This window comes from Acinonyx jubatus, chromosome D1, assembly GCF_027475565.1.
Source record: "Acinonyx jubatus isolate Ajub_Pintada_27869175 chromosome D1, VMU_Ajub_asm_v1.0, whole genome shotgun sequence".
Classification (NCBI taxonomy): Eukaryota; Metazoa; Chordata; class Mammalia; order Carnivora; family Felidae; genus Acinonyx; species Acinonyx jubatus.
The window spans coordinates 32269299-32291032 of record NC_069390.1 but is presented as its reverse complement, the minus strand read 5'-3'; the positions used below and the strand labels follow the sequence as shown (position 1 = coordinate 32291032).

Genomic DNA, 21734 nt, shown 5'->3' with positions numbered 1-21734 from the left:
GATTTCCTTCAAAATAATCCAGTACAGATTTGATGGGGTGGAGAAAAGCAGACGGAGTTCTCAAGACTAGCCATGAGATAAACCTTAAAGTTAGGTGATGGGTTCATGGAGTTCATTACTGTATACTTTGCAATTCTACGTATGTTTGAAAATAATTTTCTATAAATTAAAAATTAAAGATACTTTAACACCAAGAGTTGGTGAGAATAAAGGGAGAAAGGAACACATTTTCTTACACTGATGATGGGAATTAAAATTGGTATAATCACATAGGGGTGGGAGAAGTTACGAAGCAATATATACTTTAAACTTTAAAAAAATGTGCTTATTTCTTGAGTTAGAAATTTTACTTCTAAGAATTTGTCATAAGGGTAATCAGACATGAGCATCAAGATAAATATACATATTTGCTTACTGCAATATTATTTATAATAAAAAGTTATTAAACAATCTAGATGCCTAACAACAGAGCACAGATTAAATTATTATGGTTAATCTCATCAGACTTTTAAAAGCAATGTAGGCATTTTAAATATAAAGATTGCTGCTGATCTAATAAATACTATTAAAAGGTCTCTAATGCACCAGAAAAACAAAACAAAAACAAAACAAAACAAAAAAAAACCAAATTCAAGTCTCAAATACCAGAGCGTTTAGCATTTTTGAAATTTAACAACAACAACAACAACAACAAGAAATTTGACAACAAAACTACTTATTACCTATTAATGAGAATGTAGGAAAAAAGTCAGTAACACATGTATAAGCTTAGATGAATGAGACACACTTTTAACTCAGGTTTTGCTTAAGTTGCATCTCTTCAATTTTACTTCTTAAATGTGTTAAGGCTACCATTAATAGTACAATTTTCATAATATGTTATCTAGGTATTGCTTCACATCTTTAGAAACGCAAACATAAATTTCACTATGTTTTTTTAATGAACAATTTTATTTTAGTATTCTAAGACTAAGAAAAATAAATATTTATAAGTGGACTCGCTTTGTACTCCATGCCCCTTCCCTGTTACTCATCTTTGACTCCCTACTCATAGTGAATATAACATATAAAATTCATGGAATGAATAAGACACAACAAATAGTTAATCTATGAAATCATGTGAACAAAATATTAAACAACAAACCAAGAACAAAACATAATAAAAACAAAACTCATCTTCTGATACACTTTCAAAAGGAAATACATGTTTATAAAATGTAACATGACTTCAACAGTTTTTCCTTTTAAAAATGTTATGAAAAGGAATTATGAGCCAAATAAATGTTGTGTTTTACTGCTGACAAGTATAGTCTATGCAATTACACTGTAAGTGAAATATGGATTTTTAAATAAGTAATAATGACCGTCAGGTGGTCAGTATTTCTCAATCTTGGTGTTAAAACACTATTTCCTCTTCAACATCTTGAGTACATTATATAAGAAAAAAAAAAAACAAAAAAAAAACCAAAACAAAAACCCCAAAAAAACCCCAAGGCCCAAAAGGTACAAGAGAATCTGAAAAAAATCTTAAGTTTTCTTTCCTAAGATCTCAACTAGGTTAGTTCTAATGACGATAGTACTTTATTAAAAGAAAAAGAGGATATAAATATGTATCTCCAAATTCCCACTCATTTTAATGTAAAAATATTAACATAGGGAACTTAATAATAGAGAGCTAGGTAATCCAGACCAATCTCTCTACTGAAGGCAATAAAAAATTCTGGACAAAATATAAAAAACATATGGTTGAATGCACAGAAGAGCTAACAAGATTGTGAAGAATTATAGGTAAGTATCAAGAGAAAGTTGGGAACCTCTGGAAGGTAATCTCTGCATTTACAGCTATTTTCCCCTTGAGATTTTTTGCTGATCCTGAAGGAGGTGGCAGAAAAACTTAGTAATGTTGTTGAGAACTTGGTAGAACTGGGGTGCTGGCGCTTGAAGTTAGGGCAAAGTTCTTCCTAAACCCTCCTTGCTTTGAGTTAGAACTCTAAACAGCTTATGCTCTTGAGGGTAAATCAGGGGGTAGGCAGACCCTAGCAGAAGTTTCTGTGTAGTTTCAAATTATCCCAGTCCTTAAAACTGGACTACAGTGATTTTGGATTGTTAATGCCATCAGGGGCCTAGAAGAAACAAATGTAAATCCTCTCTGAAGGAAGACATTACTATGAGAAGTCTTAAAGTATTTCTGTAAACAATTCTGCAAATACATGCCCAATGCACAAAACTCAGCATGTCTTCAAGGAAATGAGACCACGTGAAAGAGAACCAGAAGAAAGAGATAACAGAAACAGACCCAGAGGGTTCCAGACCTGAAATTCTCAGACACAGACTTTAAAATAATTACACCCATTGTGTTCAGTGAGAATTTTAGTCAACAAATGGAGTTTATAAAAAAGAATCAAATAGAAATTCTAGAACTGAAATACAACTGAAATTAAGAACTTGATGGATTTAGGAACCATCTGACACAGCTGCAAAGAGAAGTAAACTATAGAATATGTGAAAAGAAATTTCCAGAGACAAAAAAAAAAAAAAAAAAAAAAGGCACATATAAGGCAAGGAGAACTAATGTAAGATAATCCAGACACAAAATTTGAAAGTTCTATGAAACTACATAGAGAAGTAAAAATAAAATCATATAGGAATAATAGAGCAAAACTACTAAGACCCAAAAACAAAGAGAAAATATTTTAGGAGATCAGAATTCTGATTATATTCAAGGAAGAAATGACAGCTGACTTTAACAACAACAAGAAAAAAAAAAAAAACAGAAGATAATGAAATGATATCTTTAAACTGCTAAGAAAAGAAAGAATACCAAACTGGAATTCTATACCCAGCAAAATAGTCTTTAAGAAAGAAAGTAAAATAAATACAGCTTCAGACATATAAAAACTAAGAAAATTCATCATTAGCACATCCACTGTAAAGGAAATACAAAAGATTCTTTGGATGAAAGAAAAAATTTATTGGATGGAGATGCAGAGATGCTGAGAAAATATAGAAGAATAAAAAGAGTAAATGTGAATACTGATTACATAGACAATAAAAAAAACACATTTTATGGGTATATTATATATAGAAAAATAAAATGCATCATAACAATGGTATGTCAGGAGAGGAGTTTACCCAGGTAAAGAATTTTTTAGGTTTCTAGCACTGTTTGAGGGTGAATGTAACATAATTACTTTGATAAACAGACTTTGATAAAGCAAGGATACATAATGTTACTCAAGGGTAACTACTAAAAGAATATAAAAAGAGTATATAGTTTCCAAGCTGAGAGGTAAAAAAATGGAATATTAAATATCACTCTATCATTTTAAAGCAAAGTTCAAAAGAAAAAGAATTTGGAATAAGCAGGACAACTAGAAATGTGCACAAGATGGCAGGTTTAAAACCAAATATCAATACATTCATCAAGTAGAAAAGGAATGAATGGTTTAAAAGATAAAGACTAATAAACAGAACAACAAAGCAAAACCCAGAGATGCCTGGGTGGCTCAATGGGATAAGTGTCCAACTCTTAATCTTGGTTTAGGTCATACTTTCAGAGATTGTGAGTTTAAGCACTGCATCGGGCTCTGCGCTTACAGTGTGAAGGCTGCTTGGGATTCTCTGCCTCCCCCTCTCTCTGCCCCTCCCCTGCTCACAGTCTCTCTCTTTCTCTCAAAATAAACTTAAAAAAAAAAAAAAGAATTATATATAAAAAGAGCAAAACCCAATTACATGGTGTTTATAAGACACATGTTTGATTTAAAGTGAAAGAATCAGAAAAAAGATGAACCATGAAGACATGAAGCAAAAGAAAAGTCGGACAGCTATATTAATAGTAAACTTAGGGTTAAGAATAGAACTTTCTCCCTGAGATCAGGAACACGACAGGGATGTCCACTCTCACCGCTGTTGTTTAACACAGTGTTGGAAGTTCTAGCATCAGCAATTAGACAACAAAAGGAAATTAAAGGCATCAAAATTGGCAAAGGTGAAGTTAAGCTGTCACTTTTTGCAGATGACATGATATTATACATGGAAAATCCGACAGACTCCACCAAAAGTCTGCCAAAACTGATACACGAATTCAGCAGTCGTAGGATACAAAATCAATGTACAGAAATCAGTTGCATTCTTATACATTAATAATGAAACACCAGAAAGACAAATAAAGAAACTGATCCCATTCACAATTGCACCAAGAAGCATAAAATACCTAGGAATAAAACTAGCCAAGATGTAAAAGATCTGTCTGCTGAAAACTATAGAAAGCTTATGAAGGAAAATGAAGAAGATAAAAAGAAATGGAAAAACATTCTGTGCTCATGGATTGAAAGAATAAATACTGTCAAAATGTCAATACTACCCAAAGCTATCTACACATTCAATGCAATCCCAATCAAAATTGCACCAGCATTCTTCTTGAAGCTAAAACAAGCAATCCTAAAATTTGTATGGAACCACAAAAGGCCCCGAATAGCCAAAATAATTTTGAAGAAGACCAAAGCGGGAGGCATCACAATCCTAGACTTTAGCTTCTACTACAAAGCTGTAATCATCAAGACAGCATGGTATTGGCACAAAAACAGACACATAGACCAATGGAATAGAATAGAAATCCCAGAACTAGACCCACAAAAGTATGGCCAACTAATCTTTGACAAAGCAGGAAAGAACATCCAATGGAAAAAAGACAGTCTCTTTAACAAATGGTGCTGGGAGAACTGGACAGCAATATGCAGAAGGATGAAACTAGATGCCTTTCTCACACCATTCACAAAAATAAACTCAAAATGGATAAAGGGCCTGAATGTGAGACAGGAAATCATCAAAACCCTAGAGGAGAAAGAAGGAAAAGACCTCTCTGACCTCAGCCACTGCAATTTCTTACTTGACACATCCCCAAAGGCAAGGGAATTAAAAGCAAAAATGAACTATTGGGACCTCATGAAGATGAAAAGCTTCTGCACAGCGAAGGAAACAATCAACAAAACTAAAAGGCAACCAACGGAATGGGAAAAGATATTTGCAAATGACGTATCAGACAAAGGGCTAGTATCCAAAATCTATAAAGAGCTCACCACACTATACACACGAAAAACAAATAATCCAGTGAAGAAATGGGCAGAAGACATGAATAGATACTTCTCTAAAGAAGACATCCACATGGGCAACAGACACATGAAAAGATGCTCAACGTCGCTCCTCATCAGGGAAATACAAATCAAAACCACACTCAGATATCACCTCACACCAGTCAGAGTGGCTAAAATGAACAAATCAGGAGACTATAGATGCTGGAGAGGATGTGGAGAAACGGGAACCCTCTTGCACTGTTGGTGGGAATGCAAACTGGTGCAGCCACTCTGGAAAACAGTGTGGAGGTTCCTCAGAAAATTAAAAATAAATCTACCCTATGACCCAGCAATAGCACTGCTAGGAATTTACCCAAGGGATACAGGAGTGCTGATGCCTAGGGGCACTTGTACCCCAACGTTTATAGCAACACTTTCAACAATAGCCAAATTGTGGAAAGAGCCTAAATGTCCATCAACTGATGAATGGATAAAGAAATTGTGGTTTGTATACACAATGGAATACTACTTGGCAATGAGAAAGAATGAAATATGGCCATTTGTAGCAACGTCGATGGAACTGGAGAGTGTGATGCTAAGTGAAATAAGTCATACAGAGAAAGACAGATACCATATGGTTGGTTTCACTCTTATGTGGATCCTGAGAAACTTAACAGAAGTCCATGGGAGGGGAAGAAAAAAAAAAGATTAGAGAGGGAGAGAGCCAGAGCATAAGAGACTCTTAAAAACTGAGAACAAACTGAGGGTTGATGGGGGGGGGGGGGGAGGGTGGGGAGAGTGGGTGATGGGTATTGAGGAGGGCACCTTTTGGGATGAGCACTGGGTGTTGTATGGAAACCAATTTGACAATAAATTTCATATTAAAAAAAAAGAATAAGCACATGAGTAAGTACATTTTGTAAAAAAGGAAGATGTAAGAATTCTGAAATATATAGATTTAATAATATAATCTCAATGTATAAAAACTAAAAATTGACAGAACTACAAGGAGAAATATCTCCTAAAAGATGTCCATCCCTAGCTCCTGGAACCTGTGAATATGTTACATTACATGGTAAAAGGGATTTTACAGATGTAATTGAAGTTATGGAATTTAAACCAGGGAGATTATCCTAGATTACCTAGCAGGCCCAATAGAACCATATGAACCCTTAAAAGCAGAGACTTCCCTTTAACTGTAGGCAGGAGAGATGAAGCAGAAGGGAAGGTGAGAGAGATTCGAAGCATGAGAATGAAGTGTCCTGCCTTTCTTGGCTAGGAAATGAAATGATGAAGAGGGCAACGTGCCAGGGAATATGGATGACCTCTAAAATTGGAGAATGACCCCTGGCCAACAGCACCAAGAGAACAGGGACCTCAGTCCTACAGTTGCATAGAATTGAATTCTGCTAACAACCAGAATGAGCCTAGCAGCACATTCTCTCCTCAGAACATCCAGGAAAAAGATCCAGCTGGCTTACACCTTGATTTGGCCTTCTCAAACTCTAAGTGGAGTTACCAGTTGAGCCTGCCATAATTCTGATCTACAGAACTCGGAAATAATAAATCAGTGTTATTTAGGTTGACATATTTGTGTTGATTTGTTAGTGTGGTGAAAGAAAACTGATGCAAAATAGAAAAATCCAATGTAATAAAGGGAATTTTTAATAGGTCTCCTCAGTATATGATAGAATGTGAATTAAAAAAAAAGTCTATAAGAGTAAAATTTGAAGAACACAGCAAATTTGACCTAACAGACTGGCAATAAATGACTACAAAATACACATTCTTTATAAGCATACTTGAAACACTTATACCAGCTAACTATATGTTGGGCATAAGGCAAGTCTCTATAATCTTCAAAGGATTAAAATCATATTAAGTATTTTCTCTGAATACAATTCAATTAAGCTAAAAATAAAAAATTGGATGGAATATGCTATAGCTTTTTAGAGAATAAAAACTAAAAAATATTAAAACTAATCTACCAGTTTTGTGAAATATATATCGGATGCCTATATGGCACTTAAAAAAGTATGATTCTCAGGGCGCCTGGGTGGCTCGGTTGGTTAAGTGTCCAACTTCGGCTCAGGTCATGGTCTCACAGTTCCTGAGTTCAAGCCCCACGTCGGGCTCTGTGCTCACAGCGCAGAGACTAGAGCCTGCTTCAGATTCTGTGTCTCCGCCTCTCTCTTTCCCATCCCCACTCATGCTCTCTCTCTGCCTTAAAAGTAAATAAAACATTAAAAAAAAAAAAGTATGATCCTCATTTTAATTGCTTCTCCAAGCCTGAACACAAATGGAAATTTGCTCAATCTGAAAGTGCAATTTTAAATAAAAAGTGAGGAAAAAAAATGCTCCATAGGTAAAAGAAGAAATTACAACAGAAATCAGAAAATATTTTGAACGAATAATAATCTAGAATATTATGTATCAAAACTTGTGAAATGAAGTTAAAGCTGTGTTTAGAGGGAAACCTATGGACATTAATGCATAAATTAGAAAAGTCAGGTGAAAGTTAATGAACAAATATCCATCTTTATCAGTCAGAAATAAAAACAGCAGTATAAACTGAGTAAAAGTAGATGGAAAGAAATAATAAAAGTAAAGATAAAAACAATTAAATAGAAAATAAAACCCACAGCAAAAAAGTAAACAAACACCGAAAAGGAAAAAGCTACAAAATAAATATTTGACTGACCATTTTGACAAGAAGAGATCATACTAAAAGAAATAAAATCAAATACACAAATCTACAGAAATTTGCCTCATCTTCCTCTTAAAATCCATTGACACAGCATCAGCAATAGAAAAGAGAAACAGCTGCCAACATCAGAAACTGGGTAATTTTTGGAAGTTGGAAATCACGTGGATCAGATCAACAGAAAAGCTACAAGGAAAATTGGGACCCCACTATTGTATATATGAGAAACGCTTTTCCCAAATCTGTAAACTCAGAAAAAAAGAATGGGGAGAGACTACAAGGTAATTACCAATGATAATCAGATTAACTGATCAATGGATTGACTTCAATGTTGTACGGTAAATTAAAACTCTCTAAACAAAATGGAGACCTCTTAGTACCAGCATTGGAAACAAAGAAAAGTAGAATAGGGCCTTGGGAAGATCCAAACTTCCAGAAAGACAGAAAAGTTTGGAGGTAAAGTCTGACAGCTGCAAATTTAAAAAGAATACAGACCAGTTTAGGGTTGCTATTATTTTGGGATAAGAATGAGAGAGGTATCTCATATACATCTGGCATAGAGAAAATTTTGGAGTTTGACAGATTAATTTTTTAAAAAATTACTTCCAACAAATCAGTCTCTAGGAATCTGGTACATATGCACAAATGTGAATATACAAGCATGTTTTCTGATGCACTGTTCACCAATAGATCAACGGTTAAATAAATTATAGTACATCTATTCTCTGAATTCTCACAATTGTTAAAAAAAAAAACAACAAGGTAAATTCTTTAAGCATATACCCTAAATATGTTCATAATAAACTAGACAAATAAAAAAAAGTTGTAGATCAATATATATTATGTGCTAGGATTCATATGAAACTTAACAAAAAGCTAGAGTTAGACTATGTACTACAAATATTACACATTCACATACACACACGGATGCACACATTCACACACACTATAAAGACAATCAAACTGTTAAATGTATTTATTTCTGAGACAGGATACAAGATTGGGTTCTGGGGAAAGTTGAAGAGGCCATTCTACTTGTACGTGTAATTCTGTATTGCCTGAATTTATTTTAAACATTATATGTTTGTTTTGCAATTAAAATGTCCTAAACACACTTTGATAACAAGTGATATATGGCAATAAAATATAGTTTATTCTATGCTGTTAGTTGATCTTAAGAACAGATTATTATGTATTACAGAATATAATATTCTTAATTATCATCTTCATCTTTAAATGAGGTTAACTTTTAAAGAAGGGTGGAAGTACAATTATTCCATCAAAAATAGGTAAAATAACTTAAAGGTTTTATTGCTAGAGTTATTTAGAACATCAAGCATACTTGGCTCTTAAACCTTTGAAAGATACTGGTTAATGAAATGATTGTGAAGCTAATTTTCCCATTAATTCTCACCAAATAGCCAAACCTATTAAAAAATTAACTGTTCTGGAGATCAATATATAAAGGAGGCTACTCTTTAGAAATAACTTTATAATTTACCTAATAAAAGAAAAGCTGTACTTACAACAAGGAGATTGATCTGGTGGTCCAAGTTGTGGAAAGGTCATAAGAACAGAAACCCCTGTTAGGTCATTTTGCTTTAAAGTATGCTCATTAGTTTGGTCAGCCCAAACCACCACTTTCTTTCTCTCTACCAAATGTTCAATTTCTTTGAAGTCAGACTCAAAAGCAGCATTTGAAAGGCCAGCTTCTTTTAATGCACAATACTGTTTTCTTAGGACTGGAAGCAAAGCATTCAATACTCTATATAAAAAAGGTGACAAGAGAGATAAATATTAAATTTTAAATACACTATTACAGTTCTACATAATATCCTAAGTATTAGCACATCATTAAATAATATCTTGTATATGTTTTCATTTAGATATTTCAATAAAATACCTCAACATATTCTCACTACATTAAGTAAAGAGTGGAAAGAATCCTGGATGGGAATTACAAGCACCAGGCTGTAGACTTGGCTAGTTTTCAATTCCAAGGTGATCTTGGGTAATACACGAACTGAGGTTTCTTCTCGATAACTTGGGGTACAACTAGACAGTCATTACAACAGGAGACTACTGTCAAAACTAAGTGAGTTAAATACATGTAAAAGGTTTCTACAAAGCATTATGTGATTTATTAAAACAAAGATACTGTTATTACTCATACTAAGTACCATGGAATTAAAATGAAAAAATGCACTGTTAAATGATGAGATCCGTTTCAGGTATACAGTATTTTGAAGGAACCACAGAGTCAAATTTCCTCCAAGATAGCTCTTTATGAGTTAAAGCAATGGCTTTCAAAGCCATTCAGAGGGGTTCCAAGTAGAAGAGTTGTGGACAAGGATGGTAGCTAAAGGGAATCAAAGGGGCACTGGATTCTTGGCTCTGATTCAAAATCTTGCCTAATGCTATCAATCAGAGCAGTACTGAATGTATCTTTTTATGTATTAGACCTCCATGTAAGTGCTCACTGAAGAAATACCACAGCTAAACAGTTATAAATTTATACACTCAATTAATGGTTCCTAATTTTTATATCAAGGAAGATGTCAAACAACTTGAATGACCTTGAAATGCTTCGGACTTGGTTGATTCAGTTGACTCATAACATCCGGCAGAATAGGATTATTTGAAGTATGGTAGGGCAGTGGAAAAAGGATAGGCATTGATTTTAACAATCAAGGAAATAACTGCGCTTTTACCTTAGAGACTTAAATATTTAGATAGTAGTACACATAAATTGTGACACTGCCCCTTTTGGGGAGGGTAGAGAGTACTCCATTTAAATCACGTAGGCAACAACTATAGGGAAAAGTCATTAAGTATAAAGTCACTAAAAGAAACAGTATTTATTGAGCACCTATACTAATGAGGTGCTGTGCAGAGAACACATAACACAGCCAGCCAGAGGTTGCTATTCTTAAAAAGTCTTGCTAGTTGGGGCACCTGGGTGGCTCGGTTAAGCGTCCAACTTCAGCTCAGGTCATGATCTTGTGGTTCATGGGTTCAAGCCCTGTATCAGGCTCTGTGCTGAGAGCTTGGAGCCTGGAGCCTGCTTTGGATTCTGTGTCTCCATCTCTCTCTGCCCCTCCTCTGCTCCCACTCTGTCTCTCTCTCAAAAATAAGCACTAAAAAAAAAAAAAGGCTTGCTGGCAATGTTGGCCCTGGGTTGACATCTTAATACTTGAATTTTGAGAGTGTTCTCATTTTCAGAACTGATAAGAGTGGCTCACTGTACTTAAACTATTTGTATAAGCAATATGGTTTATGCTGAACAACTACTTTCCTCCTGGAAAGTCTGGAATTTTGGTACAGGCTAGGTAGAAGGTGCCTTTGTAACCAACTCCCAGTAAAAACCCAAGTGCACTAATTGTCTAATGAGATCCCAAAGTTTAGACAACATTTAAAATGTATTCACAACTTTTTGCTGGAGGACTTAAGCACATCCTATGTGGGTCCAAGTGGAAGAAGACACTTGAAAACTTGCATATGGTTTCCTTTGGACTTTGCCCCATTTGCCTTTTCCTCTTGCTGATTTTGTTTTGCATGCTCTTGCTATAATAAATCATAACTATGAGTACAACTATATGATGGGTTCTGTGAGCCATTGTAGTAAATCATCAAACAAGGAGGTGGTCTTAGGGACCCATGACATACATATGTACTTATATTTGTTTGTTTGAATGTATTTATGCATTCATTCATTTATATTTTTTGATTTAATATTTATTTATATTGCAAATGATCACCACAATAAATCTAGTTAATTTTCATTACCACATATAAGTTTTTTTTCTTGCAATGAGAACTTTTTTAAGATCTACTCTCTGAGCAACTTTTGGATGTGCAATACAGTTTTACTAACTATGGTCGCCATGTTGTACATTTTGTTTCATGATTTATTTATGATGGTAAATTTGTATCTTTTGACTCACTTCACCTATTTTGCTTACTCCCCAACCCTGGCCTCTGGCAACCACCAATCTGTTCTCTGTACTGATGAATTTTTTTTTTTTTTTTTAAGATTCCACATAGGAGTGAGATCATTTGTTATTTCTCTTTCACTGATTTATTTCATTTAGTATAATGCCTTCAAGGTACATCCATGCTGTCACCAATGGCAAGATTTCATTATTTTCTTATGATTGAATAATATTCCATTGTGTGTGTATAGATATATTATACACATAAACATATACCACTTTGTCTTTAACCTTTCATCCACTGATAGTCACTTAGGTTGTTTACATATCTTAGCTATTATAAATAATGCTGCAATGAACATGGGGTGCATATATCTTTCTGTGTTAGTGTTTCATTTTCTTTGTATAAATACTGAGAAGTGGAATTGGTTGATCATATGGTAGTTCTATTGTTTTTTTTTAAAGAAAGACTGAGAGAGAGCAGAGAGTGTGCAAGCATGAGCAGGACTGTGCAGAGACAGAGATTCTTAAGCAGACTTCATGCCCATGGGACTCAATCTCACGACTGAGAGATCATGACCTAAGCCCATATTCAAGAGTTGGACACTTAACCAATTTAGCCATCCAGGTGCCCCAGTAGTTCCATTTTTAACTTTTGAAGAACCTCCATACTGTTTTCTATTGTGGCTACACCAATTCCCATCAATAATACACAAGGATTCCTTACTGTCTTCATACTTGGAAACACTTGTTATTTTTTGTCTTTCTGGTAAGAGCCATTCTAATAGGTATAAGGTGATATCTCATTATGGTTTTGATTTGCATTATCCTGGTTAGTGATACTGAGCACCTTCTTATGTACCTGTTCACTATCTATATGTCTTCTTTGGAAAAATGTCTATTTAGATCTTCTGCCCATTTTTAAATCAGATTGTCTCTCTCTCTGTTATTGAATTGTATAAGTTCTGCATGTATTTTGGGCATTAACCTTTTATCAGATATATGATTTGCAAATATTTTTTCTCATTCGGAAGGTTGCCTTTTCACTTTGTTGTTAGTTTCCTTTGGTATGTAGAAGTTTTTAAGTCTGATGTAATTTCACTTATTTTTGCTTTTGTTTCTTCTGCTTTTGGTGTCAAATCCAAAATATCATCTCTTACCACCTATGTGGTGGTAAGGAGCTTACTACCTACATTTTCTTCTAGGAGTTTTATGTTTTCAGGTCTTATGTTCAAGTCTTTAAACCGTTTTGAGTTAATTTTTATGTATAGTGTAAGACAGTGGTCCAGTTTTATTCTTTTGCATATTGCCCTACTGTATACTTTTGGCTCCTCTGTCATAAATTAATTGACCTTATATCTGTGGGTTTATTTTCTGGGCTCTCTACTCAGTTCTATTAATCTACATTTTTTTTTTTTTTTCATACACAGAGCAGTTTCTTTTTTTTTAAATTTAAATTCTAGTTAGTCAACATACAGTATACTACATGCTTGTTTTGAAACCAATACCATACTGTTTTGATTGCTACAGCTTTGTAATATAGTTTGAAGGAAATAAATCAGACAGGAAGTGTGATACTTTGTTCTTCTTTCTTGAGATTGCTTTGGCTATTTGGTATCTTCTGTAACACTATACAAATTTTAGAATTTTTGTTCTATTTCTGTCAAAAATGCCATTGGAATTTTGATTGAGATTGTATTCAATCCATAGATAGCTTTGGATGGTATGGACATTTGAACAACATTAATTCTTCCAATCCATGAGCACAGAATATCTTAAATTTATTTCTGTCTTCTTCAATTTCTTTCATCAGTATCTTAACAGTTTTCAGTGTACAGGTCTTTCACCTCCTTGGCTAAATTTATTCCTAGGTATTTTATTCTTTTTATGCAATTGTCAATTGGATTGTTTCCTTAATTTCTCTGATAGTTTGTTATTAGTATGCAGAAACCCAACAGATTTCTGTATATTGGTTTTGTATCATGCAACTTTACTAAATTCATTTATTAGTTGTAGCAGTTTTTGGTGGTTATTTGAGTCTTCTATATATAGTATCATGTCATCTGCAAATAGTGACAATTTCAGTTCTTGCTTTCCAATCTGGACTCCTATTCTTTCTTTTTAATGTCTAATTGCTCTGGCTAGGACTTTTTTTGTTTTGTTTTTTAGATTCTACATAGAATTTATAATAATATATATAATATATAATTAATAATCCAAGTTTTATGTTTTTGATGACACATTTTATGTCTTTTCATCTTATATATCCATTAATTATTACAGTGAGAGTTTTTCTTTTAACTCTCACACCAGCTTTTTAAGTAATTAACTCCCTACCTTTACTATATATTTCCTTTTACCAGTGAGATTTATACCTTCATGTATTCTTATTACTAATTAGCATTCTTTCTTTTCAGCCTAAAGAAGTCTCTTTAATGTTTTTCGTAACACCAGTTTTATGGTAATGGACTCCTTTAGCTTTTGCTTCTCTGGAAAATTCTTTTTCTTTCCCCTTTAGTTCTGAATGATAATTTGTTGGTGGTTAGGGTTTTCTTGGTTGGAAATTTTTTTCTTTCAGTACTTTGAATGTGTATTAAATCAGTTTTTTTGCCTCCACTACACAAGGTCAGAATAAGACAGTTCACCTCCTTTTTATTTTAATGTCATTTAAATCCTTTTCAAAATCTTTTAAGGAAAGTATTATGATCTATTAACATAAAAGAAAACTAAGGCTTAGTGAGGTTAAATAATTTATGCAAGTTTATACTGCTAATATAAAATAGAATTCAAGACTAACTCTAAAACTCATACTCTTTCTACTATGCTGTGTTACCTCTGTTTGTAATGTTTTGGCTCACCAATTTACTAAATTGGAGAGTTAGTCAGAATCTTTTTGCCCATTTTGAAACAAAAATTTACCTTAAAATGTATATACGTCTTATATAATAAATACAGTATAAGTAAAATAAATTAATGGGTTTCTTTGATAACTTTAACTCTTGCAGGTGGTTTGACTGCTAGTAAAAGAATTTTCATTGTCTGTTCTAGACAGAGATATAGAAAGTATGAGGACATTAGGTTGAACTTTTATCCACAGAAGAATATCTCCCTAAAGTTCTTCCTCTCCTTTTTTTCTTTTTTCTTTTTAATTTTTTTTTAATGTTTATTTATTTCTGAGACACAGAGAGACAGAGCATGAGTGGGGGAGGGGCAGAGAAAGAGAGAGAGAGGGAGACACAGAATCTGAAGCAAGCTCCAGGCTCTGAGCTGTCAGCACAGAGCCTGACACGGGGCTTGAACTCACAAACTGTGAGATCATGACCTGAGCCAAAGTCGGTCGCTCAACTGACTGAGCCACCCAGGCACCCCTCCTTTTTCTTCTTTTTAAAGTAACTATCCTAATATGATTTCCCTTACATGAGATGTATGGAAAATTAATTGCTAGTTATGCAAGAATACTAGAACTGCAGAATTGTAGACTGGTGGAAAGCCCTTAGAGAAATAAATTTCTTTTCTACAGAGCATGAAAGTGACACCTAAAGAGGTGACTGACATATAACAAAAATAAAGACTTATACTTTTTAAATATTATGTTTCAAAAGATGTTACTACTAAGCTAGTAGAGCATGAAAGAGCTACTATAGCATCACATAAAAACTGGGACAACTGATGTTAAAAAATATACATTTTTAGTAATTTCATTTTAGTGACAGAAAAATCATTCTGGAATTATGAATACTTAAAAACTGCCTCCTTAAAAATTGATTTGGTATTAATAGTAATTGCTTCTAATAATTAAGTTTTATAGAAAAATGCCTTCAAAACTTTATTATAAAGTACTAACAATATTAGTTGGAGAAGAACTACCTATTTTATACTTTATCAATGTTTTCTAACTCTGCATACTTTCTGATGCTGGCAGACACTAAAAAATAATGTATCCTATACCTAATAAAACTCAATTTTCTGGAAAACAACTTCTGTTTCAGGTTCCTTAGGGCCACAATGTTAAAATTTGTAGAATAGGTAAATCCATGCACTTACGCCTCAGTTTGCCTGTGTTGCTGTTCTTGAAGACAAGCTAGATCCATCATATGTTTAATTTGTGCTTTCAAGTCTTTGTTCTGAAGGTGCAAATGATGACAATGAAGATCTTTACTGAGCTCCTGGGGAAAACAATGCAAACTACACTTCAGATTCCTTTAAGAATGTTGAAATTAAATAAATTTTAATAAAACTTATTTTATATTGGTGTTAATAATTTTAATTTTTTATATATAAAATGATAATGTTTAGAAACAATTTGACAAATAAACATATTGGTATAGGAGTTCCCTAACTTACAAGCAAGATAAGTTTCAAGTTTCTCAGAAACTAAGTGTTAGGAACTCAGAACAAATTTTATTCTGGTGGCAGTTTCTTGGTCTATCCAATTTGTTGATAATGCTGTGAAAATACATGAATATGACCAGTTTTTACTTAAATGTCACTTCTTCAGGGAAGCTTTCTCTGAGCATTATATTTAAAGATGGACACTCTACTACCAATAGTCTCTGCCAGAGCACTGATCAGTAATTATTTCATTTACCTATTTGTTTGTTTATAGTTTCACTATCTATACTAGAATGTTAGGTTCAGAACCAGGAGGGGGGTGTGTCAAACTATTTTAGTGTTACAGACCTAGTATCCAGTGTCTGAAGTTGCATGTAATAAAAATTTCTTGCCTTCACTCACTCAATCTGGTGTAAGCTTCATCCTAGAGCAAAAGTATGAAAAGTCTTTTGTAGCTGCCCATTTTCCTAAACTTCATGTGCTTAGGTACAAGTGTTCTCCAACCTATCACCTAATGTCATTCTTCTTTCCTTAAGCCTACTATACCCTCAGTAGGAAAATGTCAGCTAAGTGGTCATATGAAAGAGTGAATGGGATAGTCCAATAGCATTCTCAGAATCCTTAACTGGGAAAATTTTACTCAATACGATGAAAGGAAATGAAATCTTTTGGACATTTGAGGGGCTAAGACAGCAATCCGATAAGCAGGGAAGCTAAGCTTGGAAACTTCCTCCTGGAGACAATTCCCATAATCCATTTTAACTTTTCAATATTCCTTCCTAACCTGCATTTGACCAGATTATCTAAAAGCTTAAAACTGTTTTTTCTTTTTCTTTTTTTCAAAACTTCCTATGCCAGTGGTAGGCACTATGACTGGAAATAATGTCATTTAATATATCTGAGACAGAGTAAACTTGGGGGTTGTTTCTTTACATGATTTATATTTCAAGAAATATAGCATGCATTTTAGAGAAAATCCTCCCTAGGGAAACACGATAATATGGTTAGAGCACTGGCCTATGAGTCAAGTTGTCTTAGAGATGGTTTCAGCCAGGACAAAAGTGCTACCTTAAGCCAAAAATATAGTGTTTATGGAGATCACTTTACTTGACTACAATTTAAGAGATTGACTAGATGATCTCTATAGTCTTTTCCAGTTAGAAAATTCAATGATCCTGATGGTCTGAACATATTTACCAAATATTCCATCCTTTCTCTTAAAAAAACAAAACAAAACCCTTCTTTAAATATTTCCTCCAATAATTTTATTCTTTTATCTTCTTGAATTACTTATCTCTTTAAAAGACAAGCCTTGAATGTATAATTATATTAGTCAACAATGGGCCTTGGCTAGCTTGTTGTCTTTGGAAAGCCAAGTTTACAATGTGAGTCTTTTCTCAAAATTAGCTATTTTAAAACAAGTAAACAAATAAATAAACAAGTGCAAAAATTTTAACTCTAACCTAAAGTCATTTTGACAATGATCATTTTGAAAACAAGACCGTATTAGAGATACATGGTATCTAATGAATAAGTAAAACTTATAAATAAGTGAAACAAAACCAAAAACTACTCTAAACATTCAACACCTGCTGCCTTTCCAAGAGAAGAGGCTCTTGTGCTGTGAATGAGAAACACTTATGTGCCCAGGACTCTCAGCTGTTTTCTCAGAAAACCTGTCACTTAGCACCTGGCTTGGGTGCTCTGGTAGGTGCTCTGACGGAGGCTGCTGCATTCTATGATGAGCCCTTACAGCTTTAGATGCCTTAGACCTACGTGGAATTTTAGAAGCTACCTTTTCTAAACCTAAATAATCTCTAGTACAGTTTATTGATTAATCACTGTCTCTTTTTGCTTACTCCTCTTGTTATGTAAATGTCTATTCTCTCATCTTAATATGAATACAGCATTAAAAAAAGTGTCGCTTAGTTTGCTTCTAAAGTAGATACTCTTAATGCTCATAAATAGAAAAATGACTTAAAAAAAAAGTGAAATTATATGAATGTGACCTCCCTAATCTCTGGGAGAAGATCTGTATAGCTTTTTGATCAGATTCTCAAAGGCATCTATTACCCAAAAAGGTCAGAATCACTGTTCTGGAGGAAGAATAGAAAACATATTTTGTAATGCAGCTGACACTTTTCTTTGGCTACTGACATGTACGTTATAGATGCTGAGAATACTATATATTTGTCAACCATCTACTATGTGTTAGGTGGTGCTAGGCCTCTGCATATAGCATCTCATTTAAATGTATTTTGAAGACAGGAAATTAAGACAACAAAATTAAACAACTTATCCAAAATCATACAACAGTGTTAGAGGGGGTATTCAACACAACTACTGAATAACAGAATGACTAACCACTCCAACTCTGAAGTCTAACCTTTCCCCAGTATTTACATTCTTTCTCTGTAGGGAATATTCCAAAGTGCTTTATCAATTAAATTATATTATAAAATATTATTAAATTATGCTTTGTATTACACTTAATACCTAATCTACTGAATTAATCCAGTGGCATGCTTTCGGCAAGATACTTTGAAGACTTCTAGAATAACTGAAGTGTAGATCAAGTTGTTGGCTGACCCTCCACAAATCTCCACACTAAACAATTACTCAGTCTCTACTTGTCTTTGGTTTTCTTTTTAGGAAACAGGGTATCTGCTGTTTGTTGCTCACTGCTCCTTTCACTACCTTGACTGTCATCACTGACTGCTCCCTCTAATCTTCTCCCTCTTCAGTCTGAGCTGTAATGCTAAAAGGATGGCCCCTGATAGCTATTGCTAGACAACCAGAGAATTCATTTCCCTAATCATGGTGTACTGGATAATATCTTTTAAAATTACCTTTGAATATTAACCATTACAACTTGGATTCGTTTGTTACTGAATATACTGAGCTTTATTTTATCTGTATTGATAATCAGTCTAGTGTTTTTTTAGAAATTTCAAAGTTCTAGGACTAGATACCAATTTGCTAATACATAGTAGTGAATTTCAGAAAAGCACCAAAGTAAAGGCTGTAGATACTCCTCCTTAAAAAAAAAAAAAAAAAAAAAAAAAGAGTGTAAAGAAGTTGTTCTTTTAAAGTATTAGGTACTTGGATCAAAATTAGTTTCTTTGTAGTAGGCATCTACTTGTCGCTTATTATATATTCATTTCCCTCTTCTTTCTTATTAAGAAAACTCTAATTTTGTTCAGGGTGATAATGTGTCCAGCAAGAACAGTCACCTTTCCATATTCCCTTATATCTAGGGACAGTCATGTGACAATTCTAGCCAATAAGATGTCTGTTAAGAGTTTCTGGAAAAGCTTCTGCTCTCCCCCGTTTCTTTCTCTCTTCTTCTTCTTGGCCTAAGTGTGAACTTGAGGCTAAAGATGAAATGATGACATGGCAACTATGAAATGAAAAGTAGAATGATGACATTTTGGAGGTGCTATATTGGGAATGAACTGCATATTCCCAAGACTTATTGTGAAAGGAACAAAATACAGCCCTAACTGGTAAAGGCAGTAAAGTCACATTTCTGTAACCATGCGTATGAACAGAATTCTTATCTGATTCAGCCATTAACCATTACCCATCACTACTTTTTGTAATCCTTTGCCATTCTAGGTGGAATATCTTCACTTCCGTACACATACATACAGCTTTCAAATCAGCTTTCATTAGCCATAATGCAAGTAAGGGTGACTACATTTAAAACTATTTTTCCACAAAACATCAAGCATTAAAACAAATTACCTATATGATGAATCCTCAAGTAGTTTGATTACTTCATTCTAACTTAAGAGCTACCTCATAAAAGGAAGCGATCGCTTAAGAGTAACGTCACTTAAAAGTAACCTTACTCTTCTCAAAGTACAGAAAAGGCAAATTTAACGGGTAATTAGCAAGGCAGATGGTATATTCAAATATAAATGGTAAAAAGAATCAAATCTCAGAGAGATGGAGCAATAGTTGTCTTATGAAAGATATTTACTCCATGACAAAGACAATGGGTTTAAAGAACTCAGTTTTGGGGCGCCTGGGTGGCACAGTCGGTTAAGCATCCGACTTCAGCCAGGTCACGATCTCGCGGTCCGTGAGTTCGAGCCCCGCGTCAGGCTCTGGGCTGATGGCTCAGAGCCTGGAGCCTATTTCTGATTCTGTGTCTCCCTCTCTCTCTGCCCCTCCCCCATTCATGCTCTGTCTCTCTCTGTCCCAAAAATAAATAAATGTTGAAAAAAAAAAAATTAAAGAACTCAGTTTTTACAAAGTGAATCTGAACACATAAACACATCTTACCTTTGGAATATGGCCATTTTGACCTAAGAGCTCCATTTCGGATTTTACACGATGGAGCCAATTAGTATTCTCATCAAATTGCTTCAATTCCTCTTCCCTTTTCTTCTCTAGGTAGCAGCGACGAGTTTTCAACATTGCAAGTCTATGATCTCGTCGGCAAGTGGCCTGAAAAATAATGTATTTAATAGCCAGACTAATTTTTATGATATTTGATGTATGTGATATTAGCAAAGTAGTAAATTTTCTTGTAATTTTGCCATTGTAATCTATTTAGACTATACTTTTATATTTAAAGCTACTTCCCCTTTGAAATCTCCACACTACTACTGCTTGCAGGAAAATAGGAAATTGAGTTGTGACTCATTTTTATAAAATTACATGTTGAGAGTTTATGGCTTTAAGAATTTCACTGGCCAAATTGAAGACTATAACTTTTTTTGTGTGTGTGCTAAAATACATTCCATTAAGTGTTGCATATGAAAAGTTCGTACAAGGTCTGATAATTCCCACGATTTTACTCAAAATCAAAGCAGATACAAGTCCCACCTTGCCTTTCCTCCAACATGAAAGATGTGAAGAAATAACTCTGCTCTGATTTTGCCCACAACGCTTTTAGATAGGCTGGTGCAAGTAATAGAAAATAAAGCTTATATCAGAGTGCTTATAAATATCTGATCTTACCTGATGACTGGTTCAGGACTCATAATGGATATTCTGAATAGTTTTGATGTTTTATGTAGGCACAAATCTGGCCTTTTGGCTCTCTTTAAAAGCTAACTTCTTCTTTCTTGCTATCTTTCATAAAAGATGTATTGAAACTTTTGGGGAAAGCCAGGCATTAAAGAAATTTGCAAAAATGTGAAACAGTGTCATTCTTTTCACTATCTCTTTTGGTTTGTTTTAGAAAATATAACTCACTAGTTTTCATTAAAGTGTTAGTTATGTTGTCATGCAATGAGCTAATGGTTTTAAAATTAACTGATACTAAATAGATTTTTACAAGTCTCAATTTGAATTTTTAATATAGGAATACTGGTAGATGGAGTTCATATGAACAAAAGCTCTTTTAGGTCCTAAATAATTTTTTTTTTTTAAATAGGAAGGGGTCCTGAGACCTGAAAAGTTTAGAGCCACTACCTTAACAGAAGGTAGGATATGTAGCTTCTTGACTTTCTTCTGCTGTATTCAGCAGGTATGAAAACTTAGGCAAGTTAATCTCAGTGGTTCTTTATCACCTCATCTGAAAATGAACATAAAAGTATTGTACCTGCCTGGAGGAAGGCAGTTAAATCAGATTATCTTTACTTGGCTTTAACATTTATAAATGTTGTAGGAACTCTTAGAAACCAGGGCAGGAAATGCTCTGAGGCTCTCATGGCAGCCAATAATTTAATACCAAAAAGT

The 21734-nt window shown here is 34.0% G+C and overlaps 1 protein-coding gene and 1 non-coding gene across 4 annotated transcripts in view; both read right to left on the bottom strand.

Moving 5' to 3' along the window:
- Nucleotides 1-21734, bottom strand: part of KIF18A (kinesin family member 18A) — a 79565-nt gene that overhangs the window by 27529 nt on the left and 30302 nt on the right. For all 3 annotated transcript variants that reach the window (XR_008290416.1, XM_015066893.3, XM_053203353.1), the window contains 3 exons: nt 20331-20495; nt 15753-15874; nt 9303-9541 (listed from right to left, as the gene is read on the bottom strand). Coding sequence is in view for 2 of the 3 variants with exons in the window: in XM_015066893.3 (XP_014922379.2) it covers nt 9303-9541; nt 15753-15874; nt 20331-20495 (526 nt within the window). In the remaining variant the exon portion in view is untranslated. The remainder of the gene's footprint in view (nt 1-9302; nt 9542-15752; nt 15875-20330; nt 20496-21734) is intronic.
- Nucleotides 14293-14358, bottom strand: LOC113603529 (small nucleolar RNA SNORD57). Its single transcript, XR_003425124.1, has one exon. It is a non-coding gene; the product is annotated as a small nucleolar RNA SNORD57 (small nucleolar RNA).